The 27976-nt window shown below is 41.3% G+C and overlaps 4 protein-coding genes across 4 annotated transcripts; 1 reads left to right on the forward strand and 3 right to left on the reverse strand.

Annotated features, from left to right (window-relative positions):
• Positions 1-165: 165 nt before the first annotated feature.
• On the reverse strand, positions 166-2582 carry LOC138625487 (extracellular calcium-sensing receptor-like; the record flags this gene model as incomplete). Its single annotated transcript, XM_069706441.1, has 5 exons — positions 2377-2582; positions 1975-2260; positions 1001-1825; positions 679-909; positions 166-452 (listed from the first exon to the last, which is right to left on the reverse strand). Coding segments are annotated over exons 1-5 (1835 nt in total), but the record flags the coding sequence as incomplete, so codon positions are not given.
• Positions 2583-3535: 953 nt separating this feature from the next.
• Positions 3536-7057, reverse strand: LOC138625494 (extracellular calcium-sensing receptor-like). Its single transcript, XM_069706447.1, has 6 exons — positions 6837-7057; positions 6457-6745; positions 5353-6159; positions 5054-5281; positions 4569-4692; positions 3536-4431 (listed from the first exon to the last, which is right to left on the reverse strand). Exons 1-6 carry the CDS (start codon positions 7055-7057, stop codon positions 3536-3538), a joined length of 2565 nt encoding a protein of 854 aa, XP_069562548.1.
• Positions 7058-9000: 1943 nt separating this feature from the next.
• LOC138625495 (extracellular calcium-sensing receptor-like) lies at positions 9001-11936 on the reverse strand. The gene is made up of 6 exons (XM_069706450.1): positions 11833-11936; positions 11450-11738; positions 10604-11359; positions 10294-10521; positions 10052-10175; positions 9001-9899 (listed from the first exon to the last, which is right to left on the reverse strand). Exons 1-6 carry the CDS (start codon positions 11919-11921, stop codon positions 9001-9003), a joined length of 2385 nt encoding a protein of 794 aa, XP_069562551.1. The 5' UTR covers positions 11922-11936.
• Positions 11937-21403: 9467 nt separating this feature from the next.
• Positions 21404-25016, forward strand: LOC138625496 (extracellular calcium-sensing receptor-like). Its single transcript, XM_069706451.1, has 10 exons — positions 21404-21552; positions 21707-22010; positions 22126-22212; positions 22322-22429; positions 22540-22706; positions 22882-23359; positions 23440-23670; positions 23773-23896; positions 24007-24479; positions 24576-25016. The coding sequence occupies exons 1-10, from the start codon at positions 21428-21430 to the stop codon at positions 25014-25016; spliced, it is 2538 nt and encodes an 845-aa protein (XP_069562552.1). The 5' UTR covers positions 21404-21427.
• Positions 25017-27976: the final 2960 nt, after the last annotated feature.

Raw genomic sequence — 27976 nt, forward strand, 5'->3', positions numbered from 1 at the left:
AGGACTCCAGGGGGTGAAGGAAGACAACCCCCACCTCCACCAACCAACAAAGAATACATCAATATACATGTCTTTTGGTGGAAGACAACCCAAATTATATTGTATTAGCATACAACATATGAGCCCTCATATGCACTAAGCAGATCTATATTCCACAACTTGTACTCAGGAGGGCATTTGTCACATTTCACTGCATCTGAAAGCATAAATATGTTTAGGCTGTACAGCACACACATCTTTAGGTAGACCAGTAAAGTGCTGGCAGTGATTTTGCCCAAAAGAAACACAATTAGCACGAGAGTAAAGGCAAGTAATCCAGCTGTCTCACTTGTTCTGTTGCTGAACTCCCCGCCCGCACAGGTGATGCAATCAAAACAGCAGATAGGCTTTCCTTTAACAAAAGCCCGACGGGTCCCCGGCAAACAGCTCTCACTGCAAACTGACCTCGGCACCTGCATCACAGTCACAATATTTAAAAAAAAAAAAAAAAAAATCAGGTTAATACGGGAAAGAGCTTTATGTTTATGAAAATATTTTTGTAGTGATCAAAAGTGTTAGAGAACTGTAGATTGTTCAGAATGGAAAAGAAGTACATGAAATCCAAAATAAAATGTAATTAGCTTTAAAAAAAAAAAAGAAAAAAAAGCTACTTTTGACAGGCAGTCTGCAGTAACCCACCTCCAGATTGTCTCCTGCCCAGATGGCCCTGATACCCGCTTTCATCTCAAACTGCTGACCCTCAGGCTGGGAAGCATCATAGTAACCGATGGTTTTAAAGAGGATGTAACCTGTGTCATCCATCTGCCAGTTAACCAGTGCATAACGTGCCACAGGATCACCGTACTCATCAAAGAACACATTTTCACCAATCTTGGTGGTGAAATTCACCTGGGTTAGGTAATGCAGGACCTGCAGGGAAACAGTGATGTTGTTATTGCGTTAAATAATTATTAGCATATAGCACTGGATTTTTTTTATTATTTTTTTTTATTATGTTCACCTGCCACGGTTGGACATGTTCCGTATCTGCACAAGTGTTGTTCTCAAAAGGCCCGTGTCCATCTTTGCAATGAAATAAGATGTGCAGAGCATGAGCGACAGCGTACGTGGCCTTGTAAACATTATTCAGCAGACTGGCATCTGAAACGTCTGTGAAGCGCGTCTTTTTGCCCCAGAGAGACTCTTTCTCATCGCAGGCTGCAACAGGATCCTGGTTGTGCGTCTCTGACTGGAGAGTCAGAGTGCAGCTGAACACCGTCTCCCACAACTCCACAAGTCCCTGATTCCCCGGTGTGGTGGACGGCCTGCTGCTAGACAAGAACTCCTGCAGTCCAGGGATGTGAGCATTCAGTGCTGCGAAGCCCACCGCCCCCTGGACCACAGCGTAGTTTACTGCAGAGGCAATATAACGATATGTGATCCAGCCCTCGCTTCCGACCCACTGCAGGCCTGTCACATTCTGAGCATGAAGCTCCTTAATAAGTATGTCGAGGTCTGTGCCATCAGCAAAGGCCACTATCACCTTGGAGGTGGATTTCTTTATAATGTCCACCACCTCCAAGAACCACTTCCTGGGATCAGTTCGGTAAATGGCCACGGAGTACTCGACACACACACCTTCCCTTTCTGCTGCTTCCAAGAAAGTGGCCATGCCACCATTCCCATAGTCACTATTAGTTCTGATAGCCCCCACCCAGGTCCAGCCAAAGTGTTTCACAAGCTTTGCTAGCGCCCTGCTCTGGTAAATGTCGCTGGGTATGGTTCTGAAGAAAGAGGGATAGTCTCTTCTGTTGCTAAGACATGCACATGTGGCTGAATGACTGATCTGGAAGGCAAGAAAAATAGCATTTCCGAATAACACATTTGGTATTGAGAACATTGACATGTTCACATATTGTAATACTTGTCATTCAACAGCACAGTTTTTCTTGACAGTTAATTTGTGCAGAGCACACACATGCCCCCAACACTCACCACAGGTATATGGAAAGGTCCCATGGTGCGTGCAATTCCTATTGTAGAGGTGGATGTTGTTTCCCCTATAACAGCGTGCACATTGGAGAGTTTGTTACAGCTGCCTTCCCCAGTCTCGTACCGATTCATCAGGTTTAGCGATGCCCTGATGGACAGAGGGATGCTGGGACAGGAGTCGAAGATCCTATAACCCAGTGTCACTCCTGGAAGCAGCTCGGAGCTGTTATTAATCTCCTCTAAGGCAAACATCATCGTGTACGCATACTGGAGCTCTCCTGGGTCCATTCTGAACAAAGGAGAGGGACCAACTTGTACAATTTGTTACACCACAAATGTGATTAAACAATACAGACTTGCAATACATTTTACATTTACGTTAGGTTTTGTTCATCCCTCTCTTACCCTTCACACTGGATTGCTCCTGGGTTGACCTCCGGAGCTGGATTGACAGTGACTGGGTTCTGATGGAAGGAGAAAATGCCTCCAATGTTGATATCTCCCTCCTTAGAAAACTGAGACAGTTCTTTTGTCCCGTATGTTTGACACACAGGCTTTCCTCCTCTCACACAGAGAAGTGACAGAAGTAGCAGGTCGGCTATCAGCAGCATAGTTGCTCTAGTGAATATTTGCCAGCCGAGTCCCAAAGATGCACATTTTATATGAGTTTTCTATCACAAAGCCACAGGGGCTTAGGGGCAATGTTTGTGAATACTCTGTTTGTCTCCACCAATGATATGGCTTGTGGTGTGATTGACAGATGGATGGACCTATTAGAGTGCCTGCTACATTTGTGTTTACCATAAACATTTCCAGGCAATAATGATTCCAGCAATCTGGACATGTGTTTGTGGATTTCCAAGTATAAAACATATTTCAAAGAGAGAGATGTTTGATTGCATGCATTTAATCAAATGTAATGAATTATAAAACTACAGCAATATAATTCGTATTTGTTCAGTTATTTATTTTAGTCTTTACTAAAATAAAATAAAATAAAATAATAATAAAAAATAAAATAAAATCACAAGGGATTATATTGCTCATAACCTTTGCAAAACTGCTTTAGGAAAGAAAAGCTTATATGGCCAATCCCTGAGTGCAATTAGGAGGAGCTTTGTTTCCTTTAGCAAATAAATACATGTGAACAACAATTCAATTTTACTTAATGTAAAGAGGCCAAAACATATTTGATTTATTGGTGTTGCTTACAAGAAAAACATTCTGTAAGTTTAACTTAAATATATGTACTCAGCTTTTTGGTCTTTTTTCCCTTTTAAACGGTGATCATTAATCATCAATAACAATTTGTTTGTCAGGTTGCTTGTCTCAGTTATGTTAAAAAAAAAAAAAAAAAAAAAAAAAAAAAAGGAAAAGCTGCTGCTTTCACTCACTATTTTTTTTAAACTTTCTCCAGCAGCATCTTCAACTGCACCACACAAACCTTTTTCTGCTCACGGCCTACAAAGTCATTTTCAATAGCCTTAGTATTTATTCAATTAATATTGAAATAGCGATGCAGACATTTTAGTGTTACTACTGTGCTCATTTATAGCGTTTTTGACTAGTTTCTCCCCATCATGTGTTTTTTAGTATTTCTTTCGGGTGTCAGTAGTAAAATATAACATTTTGGAGCAAATATACAGAAAAACAACCCAAAGCTCGAGGCCAGAATCGCAAATATCTCCACAGCTACAGTGAACTTCCCGGGAGAACTGACATACGCTGGGATAAAGGTGATCCAGACTGCACAGAATATCAGCATGCTGAAGGTGATGAATTTGGCTTCGTTGAAATTATCAGGCAGCTTTCGGGCCAGAAAAGCGAGGACGAAGCACAGCGCAGCCAGAAGTCCTACATACCCCAGCACAGCCCAGAACCCTACAGGTGAACCTAAATTACACTCTAGAATAATCCTCTCAGTGGCATGAGCTGTATTTTTGTGGGGGAATGGCGGGGCAAAGGTTAACCATAGCACGCAAACCAACACCTGCAGTAAAGTACAACTAAGAACACTTGTCCTCTGAAGTAGAGCAGAACACTGAGGAGCCGTGTTTGCCGGCCTTCTGGCTTTAAAGGCTCTCACCACCACTATGGTTTTAGCCAAGATACATGACATGCACAAGGCAAAGGTGATGCCAAAAGCCGTGTGACGCAGCATGCAGGACCATTCGGACGGCCGACCGATGAAGGTCAGAGAACACAGGAAGCACAGAGTCAAGGAGAAGAGCAGCAGGAAGCTCAGCTCAGAGTTACTGGCTTTAACAAGAGGAGTGTGGCGAAACCGAAAGAAGACACATGACACCGCCAATGTTAAACCTACTCCAAACAAGGAGAAAGCACTGAGGAGGACCCCCATGGTTTCTCCATAAGATAGGAACTCGATCACCTTTGGAACACACTGGCTGCGGTCTTGGTTGGACCAGTCCTCCAGTGGACACCGCGAGCACTCTGCAGAATCTGAATGGAGAACATGAACCACTGAAGTGTGTTTGTGCTGCAAGCGGCACGTTTTGATTACATATTAGTATTTAGTGACTCAGAGGTGAACTGTTACAAAATAAATAGCAGGAATTAATAGGAAATGTTGTACTTACTGCTGGAGTTGCTGATTTCTCCAGCAGCGCAGGCGATGCAGGAGAAGCAGCAGATGGGTTTGCCTTTAATCGCAGCTTGCCGGAAGCCTGGCAGACAACTGTCACTGCAGACAGACAGAGGCCTCTGCAACAACACCACAACTCAGCTGTCACAGTGTTTTGTTCATGTAATCCACATTCTGAATGTTAAATGGACAGCTAGTAAGTAGTTCGAATGCTGTTTCGTCAACCATATTGTCATTGAAAATGCAAATTAATACATTACTAACTTATTATTTTTTTGTACATGTGACTCCACACCTGTTCAAATATCGTAAAAACAGTCCTAAGCTACCTTTAATTGTCCTATTATGTATTGAAAATAATGTGACATTATCACTAATAGTTGTCGATTGTGATCATGTCAGCTGAAATGCATTCCATATATCAATCAGATGTTTCTGCATCCACAACAATTAAAATTCCACACACAAGTCATTTGATACCTTGAGGGATTCAGCAGCCCATGTTATGTTTATTCCATTCATGGTGAACTGCTTTCCGTTTGGCAGTGAAGCATCGTAGCTCCCGACAGCTACAAACACGGTGTCTCCTGCTTGGCTTCTCTGCCAGTTCACCAGCTCATAAGTCGCTGCAGGGTCTCCATTTCCATCGAAATACACTCTCTCTCCTGACTGAAGAGTAAAGTTCACGTCTTGGAGGTGTTTCACAACCTACAAAAGCAGAACCGTGGTGAATAACATAATGTAGCATATATGGGATTTTATTAACCAGATTTTCATACCTGTTTCGGCTCTAAATGATCTTTCCAGCTACATGACTGATTTACCGCATCACCACTTTGTCCACATTTTAACATGTTATGCAAGGCATGTGCTACAGCATACACAGCCTTATACACATTGTTTGATATTCTTAGCTCTGACACATCTGTGAAAGGATTGTTGATGTCCTGTAGTCTCTCAGAGCCAGAGCACTGACTCTGAGCATGCAGACTGGATTGGAAACTGCAGCCAAAGGTTGCTTCCCAGAACTCTCTGAGCAGGTTACTCTGAGGGTCTTGACTTGGGTTAACCTGTAAAAGAAATTCTCGCAGACCTGTGATTTTTGTCTTTGTAATAGTGAAGCCCAGAGACCCTGACAGTATGCCAGAGTACCTTTTGTTAGCCAAATGACCTGCTGTAATCCAGGATTCACTGCCTACCCACTGCAAAGCGGTCAAATTCTGCTTCAGAGCCTCCTCAAGCAGAATATCCATCTCGCCCTGAGCAAGGAAGGCGACTAAAACTCTTGCACTGCCACCCCGGATCACTCTGACCACCCTCGCAACTTGCTCAGGAGAGTCAGTCCTTGAAATGGCCTCTGAAAACTCAACACAAATGCCCTCCTGACTCGCAGCTTCAATAAATGTTGCCATGCCATTGTCACCATAGTCATTGTCACTTCTGACTGCCCCAACCCACGTCCATCCAAAATGCTTGACCAGTTTTGCCAGGGCTCTGCTCTGGTAGTAGTCGCTGGGGATGGTTCTGAAGAAGGAGGGATACTCCTTCCTGTTACTCAGACAAGCACATGTGGCGAAGTGGCTGATCTAATAACAAAACAACAACAACAAAAACACACATTTGTGACATTTAAACGTTTGAATAAAAAAAAAAAAAAGACAATATGTTTCTCAATTTGAAATAATTCTGCTGCATCTAAATAAACTCTAGCAACCTTAATTCCAACTCTAGCATAACCTTTAAATTAACGCTAATACTACCAGAATTCAGTCTCCGTAATAAAAACGTACATTATAGCAAGCTGGTTATTATCTCTAGAGTCCCAGAGCACGGATGAAAACATAAAAAAAATTAACAAGTCCCAAAAATATATACATATTTACCACTGGTATTTGAAAAATCCCTGAAATTTGTAGCATCACAATGGTTGAGGAGGACTCAGAGGCTCCAATGATGACATGAACAGATGACTGACCAGAGCAGGTTTTTCCCAAAGTCCTCTCCTGTCCATTAATTAGACTCATCACTGCACGCGTTGAAGGCAGTGTTGAACCACAGCTGTCAAATAGCTTATAACCAACTGAGATATTGGGGAGTAGAGAGCTACTGTTGTTGATCTCCTCGATGGCAAAAATCATTGTTTGGGCAAAACGAAATTCTCTCAAATTTATCCTGGAAAAAAAAAAGAGTAAGAAATCAGACTTTATGTGGCTTCTCTTTAGTTAAGAAACCGACAAGGGTAAAAAGAGACAACCAACAATACCTGGAGCATTTGAGAGGTTGTGGAGTATCTGTCAGGGAGAGCGAAGGCTTGGAGATTTGGCTATGGATGGAAAAAGCTCCTCCAATAATAATATCCCCTTTCTCAGACAATAGAGGAAACTCTGTGCTCCCCAACATCTCACAGAGAGCAGTGTCTTCCTCTGCTGTGAAGGCTCCCATAACAAGCACCAACAGTAACATTACCCAGATGCAGCCCCCCATCTTTTACAAAGAAGCACACGCATGCATTCACAAACCTGAGCCTGCGTCACTGACCAAAACCAGTGTCTCCTTTATGGGCAGAGCTTTATACTTCTGCAGATGATGATGATTGAGGTCCTCGTATGAAAACGCAATGTGGTGATGATGTCAGGCTGCTTTTTTATTTTTTTTATTTGTGTTGAACTGATATTCGTTTAAGACCATTATAGAATAATTTCTTGATACACACTTTACAGTAGTCTGTATAAATGAAGAACGTACATATTTTTTCAGCAGCAAAAACATTGTACTGCATCTACAGCAGTAAAAAGGGAACCTACTAATGTCATAGTTAAATCATTTCTTTGAATTTGAATCCTATTTATATATATTAACATTCAGAGTAATGTTTGTCTGGGGCTCTAATCCGGATACTAAAAACACAGTAAAAACTATTTGATGGTAGAAATTACAGACTAAAGACAATGTTGAGTTATAAATACGATGTAATTTTCTTATTTAATATCTGACCAAATGGGAAATATGGTCGCATATGCAGAATAATGGCCAGAAAAGTGTTTTGCAGAACATTTTGATATCACAGCAAAGTTGGCCTTTGACCTTTTGGATATAAAATGTCAACACTTCGCCATTTTAGCCTATTAGACGTTTGTGTGAAATGTTGCCATAACAACCACATACATTTTTGAGTTATGTCCACTAACCTGTTTTCTTGGGTCACAATGACTTTTGACAAATTTGAAGGAATTTCCTCGAGGTGTTACTGAGATATTGCATTCATGAAAACTGGACAGATGTGGGGTTTCAGTGGCCTTGACCTTTGACCACCGAAATCCAACCTGGTCATCCTTGAGTCCAATGAGGGCAGCAGGGGATAGTGGTGATGATGCTGTGGGTTCAGATGGACATGACATGAGTCGGACCTCATGCAAGAGACAGGAGTTTGGGCACCTGTTGCAAACCTGCAATTAGCATTTGCATTTATAGTAATGACAATCTTTCCTGAACTGTGACCCTGTCGAAGCCCTAAATCCTAAATGTAATCTGGAGTTCACATCACAGCAATGTTCCGCACCCGAGAACGCTAGCGTCATTATCCAAGTGGCACTTACACAATAAATATGTGCACCAAAGATGTGTCAGACGAGCCAAGTGGTGTCAGCTTGATTTGAGATATAAACACTGACGAGGATCACTTCTCTGATTCCGATAAAAAAAAAAAAAACATGGCCGATATTCTATTACCCCACAATACAAATTTAGTATTTTTGCCCTGTTAGATTTTCCTTCAACATCTTAAATTACATGTTTGTGTGTTTTCTGGTATCTAGTGATCATTACAGCCTCACTTCTAGCTTAGCTTTTGTAGGAAAGAAACATGGATATTGTTTTGTATATCTGATGCTTTTATTCCCAGTCTGCTTCAGCGGAGCGATGCAGTGGCCATCCGATTATGGTTGAGGTGTGAATATTTGTAACTGGTTCAGTGGGAACAGGGCATGTTCATGGGATTTTGGAATATATTCAAATTACAATAATTTGGAGTACTTAACACAGAGCAGTCTGTGGGACAGTTTAGTATCACATGTATCTTTCAAGGTTCTTTTTTTGTAATGACAAACCCTTTTGACCCATGTGAACATGATGAAGGTTCCCAAAGTAGACACTGAGTCATGACAGCAGGGGCCCTAATGAATGCGAATTAGAATAAAGAGACGGATTACCATTGATTGTTTTTCAATATTTTATTACAGTGCATTCCCATTTTAATAACTTATCACGTGTTTTAACCGGTATACCAGATTGGCTGGATGTGGAACCACAAAATCTAAAATAAAGAAGTTTAAATGTCAACATGTATTTTTATAATGTAATGGAAACTGTGCAGTGAAATAAAGTAAAAGCTACACTGTGTTTAATCTAATATCATTATGTATATTCATTCAGGTTTTTCCCATTAAATGTTTCCTTGTGTTCAGTTCAGGTTTAAATACAATAATAAAGCATTTTGGTGCAAATATACAAAAAAGAAGTCCATAACTGGAGGCCAGAATAGCAAATATCTCCACAGCTACAGTGAACTTCCCAGGAGAGCTGACATACGCTGGGATAAAGGTGATCCAGACTGCACAGAATATCAGCATGCTGAAGGTGATGAATTTAGCTTCGTTGAAATTATCAGGCAGCTTTCGGGCCAGAAAAGCGAGTACAAAACACAACATAGCTAAGAGCCCTATGTATCCTAACACAGCCCAGAAGCCTACAGTTGAGCCCAGAGCACACTCAAGTATAATTCTGTCCTTATAGTGAATCATGTTTTTAAAAGAAAAAGGGGGATTGATCGTCAGCCAAAGTATGCAAATTATGACTTGTATGAGAGTGAAAACCAGAACGCTGAGTCTCTGCTGCGTAGGCCCGAACCATTTCATGACATTACTACCTGGAAGTGAAGCCCTGAAGGCCATTAATACCACCATAGTTTTCCCCAGAACACAAGAGATACAGAGGACAAAGGTGATGCCGAACGCTGTGTGTCGCAGCATGCAGGACCACTCAGAGGGCCGACCGATGAAGGTCAGAGAACACAGGAAGCACAGAGTCAAGGAGAAGAGCAGCAGGAAGCTCAGCTCACAGTTGTTGGCTCTGACCAGTGGAGTTTCCTTATAGATTAAGAATATAGTGGCTATTATCAAGGTGAGGAGCACACCAAACAACGTGAAAAACACAAATATTTTCCCCATAACTTCAGTGAAGGAGAGGAACTCTACATTTTTCAGTATACATGCATCTCTGTTTTGATTGGACCAATACTCTTCAGGACACTTTGTGCAGTCATTAGAATCTGTAATAAAAATATCGGTTACTATTGTAATTGAATCAGTCACATCCTAAAAGTGTAAATAAGAGACTGTACCATAGCAGACTTTAATGTGAGGCACAGACTGTAGCAAGCAAACAGTGTATGCAGACTGCCGTGATTCAGGTGTGTGGTACCTGTGGTGTTGCTGACTTCTCCCTCTGCACATGGCACACAGTCGTAGCAGCAGACAGGCTTTCCTTTTTGGAGGACTTTATAAGTTCCTGGACGGCAGCCGTCACTGCACACTGACACGGGCACCTGGGAATCAAATAAAAAAGAAACACAGTCATTTAAAAAAAAAAAAAAAAAAAATCCTCTAAAATGTATTATTATCAAACCGAAGAAACTATAGTTTACTGTCAGTTAAGATAGTTACATCTGTACTTCCTCCAGGCCACATTATAGATTCAGTCTCAAGAACAAACTTCTGTCCGGGAGGCAGGGAGGCGTCATAGTGGCCAACCGGTTTAAACTGAACCGATCCATCTGCCCCGCGCTGCCAGTTCACCACCTCATACCTGGCCACAGCTGCACCAGTGCTGTCAAACCACACCTGGTCCCCATTTTTCATGGTGAAGTTCACCTGCTTTAGAGACTCCAGTACCTGAAGTACAGTAAACAACATTGTATGTCAGTACACTGATTTACAAAACAAAAGATATAATCAGTTTAGTTTATTATTTTACCTGCTGGTGAGTAACCCTCACAGCCTTGTCACAGCCCTGACTGTTTGAGCACTTCAAGATGCTGTGCAGTGATTGGGCTACTGCATAGATTGCTTTGTAGATGTTACCGGAGTATCTCAGCTCTGCCACATCATCATCATTATCTCTTAGCTCAATCAAATCCTGGTTTTCTTTGCAAGGTGTAGTTTTTCTCCCACTGCCCCTGTCTGTCTCTTTGCACTGAAATTCTGTCTCCCAGAAATGTTTGGTTAGAAAATCCTCCAGGCCGCTGATTTTGGTCTTTGGCACAGCAAATCCCAGTGAACCTCCCAGCACACTGAAGCTAGTCTGAGTCACGAGGCTATCAGCTGTGATCCAGGCCTCCACACCTATGAACTGTCTGCCTGTGATGTTGTGCAGACTCAGCTGCTCTAGGAGGTTGTTCATCTCTACATGGGCCAGGAAACCAACAATGACCCGGGCAGTGCTTTTACGAATCACGTCCACCACTTTCAGAAGTTTTTCTGGTTCTGCCCGGTGAAACTTCTCTGTATAGTCCACACACACTCCTTCCTCCCGGGCTGCAGCTAGAAAGATAGCCATGCCGTTGTTGCCGTAGTCACTGTCGCTGTTGACCGTCCCAACCCACGTCCAGCCGAAGTGCTTGACCAGCTGGGCGAGGGCTCGGCTTTGGTAAAGGTCGCTGGCAATGGTTCGAAAGAAAGAGGGATACTCCTTCCTGCTGCTCAAACACTCACAAGTAGCTGAGTGGCTTATCTGAGGATACAAGGCAGAGAAATACAAGATACACAATAAGGAGAGATTGCACGTAATATACACACTGATACCCATCGACTTCCCTCTTACCACTGGTATTTGAAATGGTCCAGTAGTGCGTGACAGCACAATGGTGGAAGAGGATTCAGACTCCCCAATTATAGCACGAACAGCTGATTGCCCAGAGCAACTCTTCTCCAAAGTCCGCTCATCTCCATTCATCAGGGCCATCACTGCACGCATTGAGGATAACGTTGAGCCACAGTTGTCATAAATACGATATCCGATGGAAACGTCAGGAAGAAGAAATGTGCTTTTGTTTATTTCCTCAATAGCAAATATCATAGTCTGGGCAAACCGAAACTCCCGAAGGTTGACACTGAGACAAGAAGAGCAAAGCTTGATGTAACTGTTACACAACTCACGAGAGTTTTTTTTTTTTTTTTTTTTTTTTTTGTAGAGCTTAAAATTACCTGTAACACCTGAGACGTGTTGGTTTCTCTGTAAAGAAAAGTGGAGGCTGTGTGATTTTGCTGTGGATGGAAAAGGCTCCACCAATCATGACATCTCCCTCTTTAGACAGCAGAGGAACCTCTGGACTCTCCAGTATCTGACAGAGAGGAGCTTCCTCCTCCGCTGTTTCAAGAGCCAACAGGAGCCCCATGTAAACCAGCCCTGTTATTACTGGAGACATGTTCTGCTGACGGATCCTGAAGGGGAAGAGCCACCCCAGTCCGGGTCACTTAGTTGTGTCCTTGTATTATCTTAGGTGATGACAGGTGCCCACTGGCCTCTAACTAACCAATCACAGAACAGAGCGATAAGACAGCCTTGATACAGCCCTGCTGTGATATTATTGATTGAAATGAATGGGATTTAGGAGATGTAATTGAAGATTAAGTTATATCGTTATCATATATACATATGATAAGCTATTAAATATGTGCATTGTTATAAAATACATATGAATAGGTATTGAAATATAATGCAAATGGGCCATTCTACATACTTTTGCCTTGAAAACTTTTATTTTAATATTCCTGCACTTTGAATTTTTCAAAATTTGAATACTTACACTCAAGATTTATTCTCTTCAATGAGAAAACAATATGCCCCAACTTGTGTGGACGGACCAGGCTCTCGGATCAGTCTTGTAAAAAATAGTTAATCCCAGACTTTGGAGTCATGATTATTATGCTTGAAATGTGGAGACGATAACGTTCCCCATACGTTCACCGGAAACTTGTATTTAACTTCTCCTTTTTTTTCTTCATTTATTTTAATTTTGAAGTTCTTGATAGGTTTTGTTTGACAATACTTCTTTAAGACACAATTCCCCAGTATTTAAAAAAAAAAAAAAAAAAAAAGTTTTTTTAATTTCCAATTTTGTACAGTATAAATGTTTTTGGATTTATTGGCCTATTGGACTCAATATTATTTATTAAAATGCAGCCTGTTTCACCAGTAGATCTCCGTTTCTGTTTACTGTTCAACACACGAGGAAGATGGTTTAAATGTTGCTGATTGCCTACAATGAGCAATACACTATACATAAAGTCACAAATGTCAACTAAGGGATTAGACGTCTTAAATATACTAATGAGGGCTGACATTTCTGTGTAAAATCAGAAGCTGCAAATATGAAACATTTCATCATTTTAGAGGATTCTGCCTTTGGATAAGGAAATTAAAGTTACACTTTTGACAACTGATCATAATAAAGATTTTAACATACCTGATTTAGCAAAGCATTGAGCCATGTGATGTTTAATTTGCTGTTATTGTTACTGTTGGAACCGAAGGGATGTTTAGCAGTCGGCTGATATGCCCTTTAGGCCCTTTTTAATTAAAAAAAGATATTGTTGTTTGTGTGTTTGCAGAGATGGCTGTTAGTTTATGAAACACTTTAGACTCTCTCTCTCTCTCTCTCTCTCTTGGTTTTGCCTTTTGGGACCTGATCTTGTAGGAACAAAAGCGGTGAAGTGCAGATGCCTGAGGCCTGACCATGACTCCCACCTCAGGTGCTTCCTAATCACAAGCACACTAACGAACTAACAAATTCCCTCCAGAGTTCACAGTGACTCCAGCCGGCCTTCACACCTCTCCTCTTAGTTTATACTGGAAACTTTCCTTCAGGGCTGTTGCATCATCATCCCCATGAGACCTCCACTGGAGACCTTGTGGCCTTTGTCAAGACTTTGCCCCAGAGTCAGAATGACTCTTCTACTAAACCATGATGTTGCCTTTTGAACTTGACAAACTTGATGACACAAAGAAAGTTGATATGTTTGTGTTTTATGAGAAATGTGGGAGCGGAAATCAAATCTTACTATGATGTGCTTATTGCTTGATATGAGACTTTAAGTTAGATGTCAAATTCTAAAACAGATTATATAGTGTAGTTGTCACAATAACCTCACAATAGACTACAAATAAAAACTGTATGTCATGGAACATTGACAGAGTTTCTATTGCATTTTGATTAGGAACAGCTGGTGTTAATGAATACTTTCCTCATGTCAGAAGATCAAACCCGGTTAAAAACGGAGGAAAGAACCCAAGTTCTTCTATTGTGAACCACCATCTTAATGGAGCTGGTTTTACACAGGACAACATTGTTGAACTTGTTGAAAGAGCAAAGGGCCTTCATCAAACAGATTCCACAACGTTGGATACACGTGATTGTCTAAACAGTGATTCCCAACCAGGGACACCACAGTACCTCGTGAGGTATTAAAGCAAATGTCACGAGGTACATGGAAATATTATGGGGAAGCATCTAATTTGAAGATATAGAGAAGGAAAACTCCACACAATGATGAAAAAAAATTATGTTTTAGTACATTCATTATTACAATAGCAATAACCCCTCCACTTACAACAAGCCAATTTCGCAGGACACACTCGACAACACTGTAACACACAGGCAGTCAAGTCAAAACAGTACTAAGAGCAGTAGAAAGTTTGGCTTCTGCCAACCCAAGGGATAGTCATATAAAAAGCAAACCTGACCAAACCTACTGGAATAATAACTACTAAATACAAAGGTTAACCCAGGAAAAAATATTTTTGTCCCCAAACATGATTAATATATCAAAGTAGACAAACACAATCACATAGCAGCCTTTGATTAGTAAAAGATGAAGCATAACCATACCATGGACAGTGTTGCCATCTCCTGGCATCATTGTGCTATTGCTGAAAGCAGTAATAATGATAGAAATGATGCAGATGTTGCTGCTGATGCCTAAATGAAAAGGAAGTACAACAATACCTATGGTTATTATTATAATTAAGAAAAAATAGAGATAGAAAAAGTTTAGACACAATGAAAACAATATCCAAAGGCTTTAAGGAGGTAATTCAACAAACAAACATAAAGACACAAAAATACATGTGATGAGATCTAAGAACTATAGAAAAAAGAACCTGACTCATAATATTTATTATATTTATCGAATATTTTGGAAAATCTTAAAATCAATTCCCAACCCGAAGCAGTAAAGAAAAAGTAAATGTGACATGTTAATGGAATGTCCTCAATTAAGACCATTTGCTGCTCAAATATGTATGGTGGCCCTGAGGGTGAAAACACAACATTTCACAAAATGCAAAAACATTTCACAAAGCACAGCAACATTTCAAGGTAGTAGGTGAATAGGTGAGCAGATGTAGTACAAACTAGAAATCTGATTTATTTTGTATTTATTATCTGATTTGTTGTTTCACCTAAAAGTAGTTTAGCTTAAATCAGCAAATTTATATGTGGGGATCCTCTGCAGAATCAGAGAAAACTCTGCAGAGCCCCACAGGTCTGAAGGCCACTGGTCAAACAGGACATTTTGGCAAAAGATTGCTGATGATTTCGGATGTATGAAGATAACAACATACAAAGAGGCCTGTAAAAACTAAATATGTTCAGAACATACGTCCCAATTGTGATGACCAGAAGTTACAGAAGGAATTATGTATTTAATACAGCCAGATTGTGGGTTTTGGTAGATCCAGACTTTGTCGGGTCAGCCCAGCCTCCAGTCAAATATAATATAATCTAGCAGAAAATGGAGTAAAAACTCAGTGAATACAGACACGTTTTTAAAAACCTTGAGTCATATGTAGAGGAAAACCAGCCAGGAGGACTGTGAGGGACGGTTGGACAGCAGGCCAAGATGCATTCAAGTTGGAACAAAGAATCAAGTTTATTTAATCCAAACCTGGCCAACCTAATTGAATGTAGTTTATTGTATATTTCCTGGACACCTACTGTGTCATTATTTCCTACATTCCATGCTACAGAAAATGTTTGTTTGGCTTACACTGAAAATAGATGGTAACTAAATGGTAAGATTATTGTCTGAAGAACCTTTTGAAACAGGAGATTTATTTTCCTCAGAGGAAAACCTGTTCTGTTTTTGATAAGCATTAACACAACCAAAACATTGAAATCAGAGTTCCTGATATATTTATTTACAGCTCGCAGTATGTGTCAAAAAGGTTTGCCAAATTTGTTCCTCTTGGACTAAAAATGATATTGTCTTCTCTCTAATATCAAACTAATTATTGTAGGGGGTACTTAATCAGGATTCTGCTGTGCTGTAGTCGCGCTGATTACCGTGCGTGATTTGTTTTGAAAGAGGTGAGATCACCTTCAATTAAAACTGAAATTTAATTAATTTCCAACATGACACCTGGTGAGCTGCTGTTTCAGAGCCTTGGGCCCAGATGTCATCAGTGTTGCTGGAAACATTTGCTTGTCTTTGCTTGCCTTTTGGCCCCCCCGAGTAAAATGTAAATTGGCAGGTTTAAGATGATGTCATCACGTCATCTCCCTTTCATCATGCACAAAAACAAGTTTAAGTGCTTCCCAGGTGTGTCATGCTTCGGTGCATGTTGTTTTTCATGACTGATTCTGATTGAAACAACAATTAAAGCTCATTGGTTATTTTCCTAAGTTCACAAACAAGTCACACACACATACCTCCTCCCCATATGGTGAGTGTGTGTGTGTGTGTGTGTGTGTGTGTGTGTGTGTGTGTGTGTGTGTGTGTGCGTGCGTGCGTGCGTGCGTGCGTGCGTGCGTGCGTGCGTGCGTGCATGTGCAAAAGCAATACATTTAATACCATGTATTATATTATTATTAAATTATGATGTGGCCAGTAGTCGCAGATTTGTATTCAAAATCAAATTAGCTATGGAAGTCAACTGTTCTCATTGGGTTTTATGACGTAATATATATGACAGATTTCTCCAAATTCTACTCGATCTCTCATGGAAATGCCCACTGGCGTCTCACAGATACTCACAAGGTGCCTCAAGTTTAGGCACCAAAAAATATGCGATGAAGTTTCAGGAGAGATCCTGGTTTGGGTTAAATGTGTCACAGTCACAGTTTTGTTTGCTTTAGGCACCAAAACGACTCGATTAGAAAAAGACAATGCTTTGGTTTAAAATAAAATATTGCAGCCTCCGGGGTAAAAGTCCTGAATTTTTACATGCGTAACGTTATGGATATCAAGAAAGTTACTTTACATATGTTAAATATGTTGCGTGCAACTTTGCTTACATTACTTAATAAATCCATGTTGACTTTTGCTTTCTCATTGACTTGAACATCGGTCTCCTGGGTGAGTCTAGTCCTGCATTCAGTCCATCCAGCTAACTACAAACTACAAACTTTCATATATTTATATTTATAATAAAGTGTATAAAATCAAAATCAAAATTTAAAGAAGCAAAGGCACAATCGATAGGTGGCCATTCATGCTTTATGTGACAGTTTCAGATGTGTGTTCCTCTTTCCAGCAATGCATAGAGATTACTGCATGTCAGCAAGTGACATCCAGCAAATGGAGAAAAATAAAATAAATCAAAGCTTAATCCTTTAATTATTTTAGACATGTTTCTGTGAAATCCTTTCCTAGAGCCACTTTTTATGCAATTTTCAATTTCCATTTGTATTGAGGGCAATAAGGGGAGATGAGACTGACACCACCAGGAAATACTTTAACAGACTTTAAGTATAGTTTTGAAAATTGCTCATAAGGCAGACAGACTCATTACTAAAGCAAGACCTGGAAGTTTTCAACGTAAACAAAATGTTTTATTGAAATAAAGAAATAGGCAAGGACTGGAGCTGCTGGTGGAGGGGATAATATTAGCAACTGATTAATCACCAGGATTAAAAAGAGAAATAGTTAAATGTAAATTAAACAAAATGAAGAAAAATGAGCTACTTGTGGAGGGACAGACTACACTGAGAAGCGCCCAGAGGAGCTACTGCTTACTCATCTTCAAAGTGCAACACAGCAGAAAATGGTATGATTGTCATTGGGGTCCCATTGCTTTTACTCACATGCAAAAGTGCAGGGACCTGACCATGGGTGCCAAGCCTGCCAACAATATGGCCCTCGGCTCCACTGAAAAAAAAAAAGAACTAATACCAAAATTAATCACAAACAAATACATACATGTGTTGGTTTAACAGCATTTTGGAAAAACAGCCGATAACTCAAAAGAAACCATAAGTTCAAACTAAACAGTCACGAAACAAACCTACGGGAAGGAAAGATAGGATTAAGTAGGCTCACCATGCTGCAAACTAAAATACATGTTAGTCTTATGGCCCTACTCAACACCTCTGGCATGAGACCTCAACAACACTGGACCACTCAGAATGAGCCGGACAATGGTGGGGGTTTCAATTCGCAATGCTCAGCCAACAAAGTGTAAAGTTGGTCATGAAGACAGATCATTTGTTAACCGCTTACCTCAAAAAATAACTAAGCACTACCAGCTCCAGCAAACACAGGACGGGAGTCAAGAGGTGCCTAAATATGGCATCAGATAAGAAATCGCTGGGAGGCCTGGAACTGTGTCCATGAACACCACATCTGATTCTGTTTTTAGCTGCACCGTGGGAGCATTCTCCACCACACATAAACTTGGCACTCCTTCTGTTTGATAAAGAAAGTACAATAGGAATGAATAACCAATTTCATTTGAAAATGAAGGACAGAAAATATGGTGGAGAGGATCAGAAATAATGTTCAACAAAGGTCTCTGGCCAGAGTGTACTTTGGATGTCACGGTTACATTGTGCAGTACGAGTTCACCGCTGGGACCCAACAACGCTCCTTTTGAGGCAACTTTGTGGCCCCTCCAAACCCTTTAACTGATCACTGATTCCTCTCTATGCTTCTCCCTGTTTGTGACCTCTTCACCTTCCAGAAATCCTGCTAGAAAACTCCTTGACGCAGCTCATTCCTGAAGCTCATAACCAAAGGAAAGAATCTAAATGCTCTCAGCTTCACCAGCACAGTCTGCTTACAGCATTCACATGACTGCTGACAAAGCCTCAATCTGTGGGTCACATTCATGCTCCATCTTACCTCATATTGACCCTCATTCCTCACTCCTTCACATTTCACTGCAATCTATTTCATTGAATACTGGAGGTCGGGGTCAAACAGAACCTCATCATCTGCAACAATAAGTAATGTGATCCTGAGGCTGGGGCCATATGGGTGAGTCTCCAAACCTCGTTTGGGTCGACAGATTCTGTCCATGAGAGTCAGAAATATGATCAGTGACCAGGCACAACCCCAGTAGAGCTTAACACCCTTTGAGAATGTGCTTGACTTCCTGTTCAGGTTGCAGACACAGCACTCATTCCAGTAACCATGGAGATCGGACGGTCAAACTCCCGTGACCCGTGCAGTATCATTGCAAGGGTGAACAACTGGTCCAGTGCGCTACGACCGGGACGGACTTTGCATTGCTCCTCGTAAAAGTTTAGCTGGAGTTGCAGTCTCCTTTTACAACATCATGACATGGTTTTTCCTCAGGAGGCTGAGTAATGCGATATCTAGTTGTCGGTACCACCAGTCTGGTCTGCCACTCCACAGGGACCGTCCATAGTCTTTGTTTCTGCAGCCCTCTGGGCTCCCAGTACCTGTCTGCTGTTTCAAGAGTCTCCTAGGTCCACCAAGTCCTAACGGACTCCTTTGGTTTGACAGCCTCCTTAACCACAGGGGTACAGTCATCAGTTCCCTGAGATTGATTTCCTTTCACCACAACAGACACAGATGACCTTTAGGCGGTGACGCAGCCTCCTTTAAACTCAGCTCGCATGTGGCCAGCCTCAGCATTAAGGTGACCTATCTGCTGGTTCATTGTTAAATCGGGTCATGTTTCAACTTCTGCCTGCGCATCAAAGCAGAATATGTTTTTATGTAGAGAAAGTGTTCCGATGTTGCATTGCAGCTGAAAGATCATCTTAAATGTCAGCCTGACTGTATGTATCACACATTCTCCAAAGACCGAGGAAGGGAACTGACTCGACAATAACTTCTTTCAAATATAAAGCATTAAATTACACAATGTATAACATTTGAATCTCTCATGTTTACCCTGAATGTCTCAGGATATGTCTATGCGTATACCCTTCTCCCTTTTCTCATCTGTTTGTCTCACTGACTGTCAGAACGTCCTGTTGGTCTGTCTGCAGAAGAAGATTTAGCATATTAACCACTGCTTTAACTCCACTAAATAATCACAGTTTTGTTTCTGTTTTGCCCGTTTGTTCATCTATACATTCTTGGGATCCATAATCCAATACTTGGGGGCTTCAGTTATCTTTGCGTACATATCCATGAGAAAAACAATGAAGACAATTGCAATTTCATTATTTTTCAATTCTAATCAGCTTGTTTTCAGAACCGAAAAGGTTGACCCTTTCCCCTGACAGCACGTGGTCCTTTGGGTCTTTTATCTTATTGACCGCTACCTACGCGGGAAGGAAACTATTGTATGCTAACACTGAGCGTTCTGTCAGGGCACCTCTGTTCTTCTTCTCATGAATGTCACACAGGGACATATTAAATGAATTATGAAACCTCTATCACCTGAGGCAGCACAACATACACCGTATAATATCCTCTTTACTTCAATCTCTATGGTGCTCTGTTTTGTAGCCTGAAGGGTTTGTCCTGATAACTACAGGCACATATTACCCCACAGAAATATTTTGTGTGTATAAGTTTTATGTATGATGTAAACATAGTTTAGAAAAGTCTTTTGTTCATCAAAGTAGACATGAGGAAAGGTACATTTCTGGATTCTACTGACTCTACTATGATTTCCTTACATGTTAGGGTGGAGCCTTGTTTTAAGGTCACATTTATGTTCAGGTTAAAGTCCGGTGAGGCAAGCACGGCTCATGGGTCCAGTTAGTTTCCAGGAAATGAATGCAAGTCAATGCGTCCTCTGAAGTGATGGAAAGACATCTGTGTTTGTTTGAAAGATAATGTAACTACATGTCGTGGAGGTGAGCAGCCCCAGGGGACAGTGGTCTTGTGTCTGCCACTTCACATCACTGAAGGATGAATGAGGCCTAGTCAGCCATGACACTGTGACGTGACACAGCTCATGGCTTTCTCTTGTTATTGTTGTTACCTGCTGGAAACTGGAGTTTCCTTTCCATTGATCAGAAGCCCAGAAGAAATGTTGTCAACCTGACAGTTGTAATATGAGGCGGGCTGTAAATATATATATATATATATGGGTTACAGGGCAGCAACTCTTACCTGACACCACAGACTAGACAGTTTATTGGTGCAGTGTTAATGCAATAGAGATGCGGCAGGGCTTTTTATTAATTTAACAATGCATACATATGTAAGCTAAGCTATCGGCTAATGAGATGCTTTTTTAAAAAGTACGAGTTTAAGTGATATTGTACCTCTAAATTTCTGTCCATATTGTGTCTGTGTTTGAATGGGGTGACAGTGCATTATTTTCTATGCACAAGTTAATTGTTACTTTGCATACTGTTTTTATGGATTATCCAAAGATGTATTGCTTGAACTGTTATAGACATACGTGTGCTATCAAGGTTATGCGGTGACTTATTTCCGTGAAAGGATGACTCATTTTTGGATGACATCAGTCGAGCCCAGTCTTTCGTGGAGAAGGGATAAGCTCGTGCTTTTGACTCTCCTGTGGGCTGGGATTTTTCCTTACAACTCCCACCAGGAGCAGAGCCTACAATGTGAAGTCATTCCTGGCACTATGTCCCTGCCTGTGCTGGAGAAAAAGGGGGACATGGTTTTGGGGGGACTGTTTTCCCTCCACGACACGGTGGCGGAGCCCAGTTTGACCTTCACCTCTACACCTCCTCCCACACAGTGCACCAGGTAAGCTGTTTTTAACCCGTCCTAAAATTGCAGTACCTGCTGAAGAATTTGTCATTACGCAACTGTAATATCTGGTCACTACTCAGGCCTTATTTGTGCGGAAAATTAATATCACCTTAAACTTTGTCTCAAGAGTAATTGTTTCTTAACTCAGATTTAATTTCCGGACATTCCGTTGGATGCAAACGATGATCTTCGCCATCGAGGAAATCAATAGCGATGGCAGACTCCTTCCCAACATCACACTTGGCTATAAGATCTATGATTCGTGCAGTACGCCCCATCAGGCTCTGAAGGCTGCCATGGAGTTAATGGGAAGCGAGATGGGCTCAGTGGTCGGAGGACAGACACAGAGTGAAGGCACCTGTCATGGGACTGTACCAGCAGTGATCGGAGACGGAGGCTCCACTCAATCTCTTGTAGTTGCTCGTTTCCTGGGAGTCTTCCACGTGCCCCAGGTAAATTCATCGCAGCAGCTCACCAAGTCTGTAGCGGTCTTTAACTGTGGATGAAAGGTAGAGATAGTAGTGTGCAGTGCTTTTTGCCAGATTCATTGTAAAATTGCTTTTTCAGGTCAGCTATTTCTCCAGCTGTGCCTGTCTCAGTGACAAAAAGGAGTTTCCTGCCTTCTTACGGACTATGCCTAGTGACTTCTTCCAGGTTAGACGCAGAACACACTCACATTACAAACCTGTGTCCACAAACAAAAACATGTCCACATTTACATTCCTAAAGCAGCATCTCTGTTGTCTTCCTCTTCTACCTGCAGGTAAAGGCACTAGTGCAACTTGTCAAACATTTTGGCTGGACTTGGGTGGGTGTGATTGCAGGGGATGATGCCTATGGCCGTGGCGGGGCAAACATTTTTGCTGACGAGGTGGGTCGCACACCGATAAATGAAGAATTGAATCATAATGATTTGGTATTGTGTAGTTTTCTGTAACAAGTAAATTGTCATGTGCTGTATCTTTTCTGTTGCCCTCTCAGGTTAGAAAGTTAGGAGCTTGTGTTGCCCTTCATGAGATCATCCCTAAGAATCGAGCACAAACTGCCATGTCATCTATTGTTTCCAACATCCGCTCGTCCGGGGCTCGGGTGATTCTAGTGTTTGCTGTGGAACAAGATGCAGCAGCATTGTTTGATGAAGCACTCAGGCACGACACTTTTGTTTGGATTCTACCACAAACCATTAGTATTCATAAAAGGATGCAAATTCAATAGCAGGCTTTGGTTTTGTTATGTTATTTTACTGGTACAAGTTTTCTAAGTGTGAATCCATGATGTGTTTGTCACTGCAAAAAATTCCATCTACATATTTCTTCAAATTAGAGCGGGGCTCACTGGGATACACTGGCTAGCCAGTGAGGCTTGGAGCACTGCTGCCATCCTCTCCACCCCCAGAAAGTATCATCACATCCTCCTGGGCTTAATGGGATTTGCCATTCGGCGAGCACACATCCCCCGATTGCAAGACTTTCTGCTTCGCTTGGATCCCTCAAGCCCAGATACCCGAGAAGATCCCTTCATGGTGCGCTTCTGGGAAGAGGTGTTTCAGTGCAGCCTGGGTGTGCAGGCTTTAAGTCAGGAGCCTAATGTTGAGGGTAAACCTTTGTGTTCTGGAACAGAAGAGCTGAGGAGCATAACAAACATCTATTCAGATGTGTCACAGCTAAGGATTTCCTACAATGTCTACAAGGCAGTGTATGCCATTGCCCACGCAATTAAAGCTGTGAGAAGCTGTGTGAAAGGAAAAGGACCGTTTCCTCAGCAGTCCTGTCCAGATGTAGAAAATATACAGCCATGGCAGGTACCATTATATGTTTACTAATCTAGTCTAGAGTCATAAAAATTGTTTCTACAGGTTGATGATACACTTTCTTCCCCCAGCTACTCCATTACATAAAACAGGTGGGATACATGAACTCATTCGGTGATGAAATCCAGTTTGATGAGAACGGCGACCCTGCAGCCATGTATGACCTGATTAACTGGCAGCTGAGACCAAATGGAAAAATTGATTTTGTCACTATTGGCAAATTTGATGAGACAACCACAGCTGCAAACCAAAAACTTCAGATCCAGGAACAGAACATTTTGTGGAATGGCAACCAAACCAAAGTAAGGATTTCCGCAAATGTAACAGTGTTTCGTGAAATAAAATGTGTGCATTTCTATTTTCTTTAAGTGACCATAGTAGTTTGGGTTTCCCCTTTTGCTCAGGTTCCCTTGTCAGTATGCAGCAACATTTGTCCCCCAGGTACCCGGAAGGCAATCAGACCTAACTTCCCTATCTGCTGCCATGATTGTGTGGTTTGTACAGCTGGGGAGATTAGCAATCAGACTGGTGAGAAAAGGCTGCTTGCTTACATAGTGTTTGTGAATCTGACCTACATTGCACAGTGGCAGTGTAAAAGCCACCGTGTAGCAGCTGAAGCCTTCTGTTCTCTCCTTTAGATGCCATAGAGTGTGTGCGATGTCTGCCAGAGTTCTGGTCCAATGCTGAGAGGACTGCCTGTATCCCCAAACAGGTGGAGTTTCTGTCCTTTAGCGACACCATGGGCATCATCCTGATGGCTATTTCCCTAATTGGCTCCTTCAGCACCTGCATTGTGGTTATTATATTCTCCTACCATAGAAACAGCCCCATCGTCAGGGCTAACAACTCCACCCTGAGCTTCCTGCTGCTCTTCTCCTTGACTCTGTGCTTCCTGTGTTCTCTGACCTTCATCGGTCGGCCCTCTGAGTGGTCCTGCATGCTGCGACACACAGCGTTCGGCATCACCTTTGTCCTCTGTATTTCTTGCATTCTGGGGAAAACTATAGTGGTACTAATTGCCTTTAAGGCTACACTTCCAGGCACTACTATCATAAAATGGTTTGGACCTGCACCGCAAAAGGCAATCATTGCCTCATGTACACTTATTCAGGTAAAGATGTCTGTCTTTTTTACATGCTTTGAATAATTTGGGAGCATTTATTGAAAGGTTTGAACAAGGCATGTTTTTTTTAATTTTTTTATGCAGGTCATCATCTGTACAGTGTGGCTGGTTGTTGCTCCTCCCACTCCACGCCAACTGATGCCACGTGAGAGCGCCATTGTCATTCTGTTGTGCAACGAAGGTTCCCGCGTGGCATTTGCTCTGGTCCTGGGTTACATCGGCCTGCTGGCCTGCCTCTGTCTTCTTTTGGCCTTTCTCGCAAGAAAACTTCCGGACAACTTCAACGAGGCCAGACTCATCACCTTCAGTATGCTCATTTTCTGTGCTGTGTGGGTAGCATTTATTCCCGCCTACATCAGCTCTCCGGGGAAGTACGCCACCGTCACAGAGGTGTTTGCTATCTTGGCTTCCAGTTATGGACTGTTGGGCTGCATCTTTGCCCCAAAGTGTTACATAATCCTATTAAATCCAGAAAAGAACACGAGGAAACACCTGATGTCCAAAGCTACCAGTGACAGATTCTAGGAGATCGTGTTCATGCCGTGCAGAATTTATGCACTTTTTTTTTTTTTTTTTTTTCTGTTCTAGATGGTAAAAAAACGAATTTTATGTCAAAGTGTGTACTTTCGTGGTGAAAAATGTATGCAGTGGTGTCAGAAACATTTTACCACCAGATGGTAGTAGTGTGCTGTCAGAACTATCTTCTGTCAGTTATCATGTCCCATCAGCAAATGTTGTCATGCACCTTTATTCTCACTAATAATTGTCTCCACTCTCTTTGTAAACACACACACACACACACACACACACACACACACACACACACACACACACACACACACACACACACACACACACACACACACACACACACACACACACACACACACCACCGCCACCCCAAATTCTTCCAACCCAATACTTCAGCACAAGAACGTGGCTATATCCTCAACAGTACCCCGAACATGAAGCACTAGACTTTTATTTGGAGCAACCGGTTTTTATTTTTCCAACCACATTCATGACACTCCTTTGACATCCTCATTGGAAATGTGAGGGACATCTCAGCGCTCAATCCAAATGGGATTTGGCAGCAGTGTCCATGATGATTTGACCTAAAATAGGATGATGAGGCCCAGGGTTCCTGAGGTATGCTCTGTAGGAAACTCAGCTGTCATTGGTTAATTAAATCCTCGTACTCCAGAGGCTTTTACATATAAACATCACGCCTGGCTGTTCCCTGCAATAACAAACTAAAACATCCGACATTTTGGCTCCCCTAGCTGCTCTCAGGCGAACATTGATTATCCAGCACTGCTTGATCTGCTGTTCCTTCCAAGGCAGAGAAATACATTGGAAGATGGAGAGATTGTGGCTCTTTGACGTCCATCAGGGACAGAAAAGAGGAGAAGGCGATGGAAGTGGCAGGTGGAAAAGAGTTTTATTGACACTGTATTACTTGATTTACACTTATTTCCAGACTTGCCCTTTGCATTGGTGTCTCATGTCTTTCCTCTCTGCTGCTTTGCAAATTTCAATGATTGTAAGGCAGCAGATTTATTTCTTCTCAAAGTGCTCTGTCCATCTGATTAAATTTAAACAGTAATCTTTTAGATAATACCACAATTTGCTTAATTTAATTAAGAAAACAGAACAGATCTTCTCCAATTGAGGATTAAATATTCATTTGGTTTGAATGAGAAAAACACTGTGGAAATGTTTTCAGTAAGATGAACGGACCATGAAATTACAGGCACACAGACTTTAAAGCAAGTTTGTTATAGCAGTAGAAATATTCATTAAAGGAGTAAGTGGGGAAACCGGACATATTGGAACATAACAACATTTTGTTGACAGAGATAAAACACAGGAGGTAGACTAAGATGTGAAATATGACCATAGCTTCCTTTGCAGAGGGCTTGTCAATGTTGTCATGAGTGGGTTTGTCTTTATTATGAGGCAAATGGAGACCAGATGTTTACCTGAAGATGGGAGAGTTTACTTGACCAAAGACGCAGTTTAACTAATTCTAAAGACTTTAAATTAATTTGAAATGGTGACATATTATCCTAAAGGAATGCAGATAAAAGGAGGCCTTGGTCAAGTTGATGTAGTGGGCAGGTTCAAACCACTATAAAAACATGGGCTAAGAGCGGACTAGATACAATTTTTATCAATTTCTTTTGTGGCCTACCCACTGTGAATATTTATTGCCTATTGTAATATTTTTCTTTTGTTGTTTTCTGTCATTGTGTTGACTATAGTGTCTTTGTGTTGTGAGTCAACATTTCCACTTCTCCCTTTTATCAAGAACCACAATGGAAACAAGCAGTCGCTTTTTTGTATTATCCACAATTTCTGACAAATTTCTTGTCATTGTTGAATTAGATTAATCAATCACTTAACAGCTCATAATAGATTACAACATCCCTGCTGTAAATATCAATATATTAGAGCTTGTAACATTTGTTTTGGTTTTACAGGGTCCAAAGTGTTGCTTCTTCTTAATAGACTGTTTGGAGGAAGTTATTCGTAGATTTGTTACGCAAATATTCTGTTAAGTTTCTTCAAGTCAACTTGGTTGACAGTCCGCTTGTGATTTCTATTTGCCAATTATACATAATGAGATTTTTTTTCAACTGTTTTCAACTAAGAACAGCCATTCATGAGGCAAATAAGTCACAATTACAAAAGCAGACATTACCGTCACGTCTCAGTTTTTTTGTCTGACAAGCACAATTTTCAATATAATTGGCAGAGGGAAAATGAGGTCAAATATATCTTGCCTGCACTGCTGATACATTGGTTAGAAACACTGAAGACTTGTATGGCAAGGAGTAATGTCACAAAAATACAGACAATACATGAAAAATAAAGAATCATTAGTCGCATCAAAACCCCTAATAGTATTTGGGGAAAATACAAATAATCGGATGTTTGAGTACAACCTATACACACTACTTTGATAGTAGCCTGGAAAAAAAGGGCAATTTAGTGCAGCTAGGCTGATCCCTTTTATGGTGAGTTACAGTTCAGTATTTCTGGTATCTTCACCTTTTGGCAGCAGGATAGGATGCTCTAACAGAGAATTATTTTAAATACATTAAGTGCACTATCAGTGACTTAGTATACTCATTATATAGAGCGACAGATTTATACCGTGACCTAAATTATCTTTTCATGATGATGGCATTAATCCTGGCATCCTCCCATTCTTCCCTCTCTCTACCAACTCTTTTCAGGTAGCTCTCTCTTTCTCTCATCTAGTATGTGATAAGAGCAGGAGTCACAGAGGACATGGGCACCATAGAAACTGAAGCAAAAACTAATGGTCTCTACCATAATAGCACCGTTCGCCGTTATGTAGGGCACCATATGATTACAAGGTTTCAAAAACCCTTTGAAATTGAAGTTGCAAGAATGATAATGTCATTTTTGATATGGTATGAGTCACAATTTGAAACTAATTTGGTGTCAGATTCATT

This window comes from Brachyistius frenatus, unplaced genomic scaffold, assembly GCF_029030835.1.
Source record: "Brachyistius frenatus isolate BFR_SWC_R1_liver_20210118 unplaced genomic scaffold, ASM2903083v1 Contig_62, whole genome shotgun sequence".
NCBI classification, from domain to species: domain Eukaryota; kingdom Metazoa; phylum Chordata; class Actinopteri; family Embiotocidae; genus Brachyistius; species Brachyistius frenatus.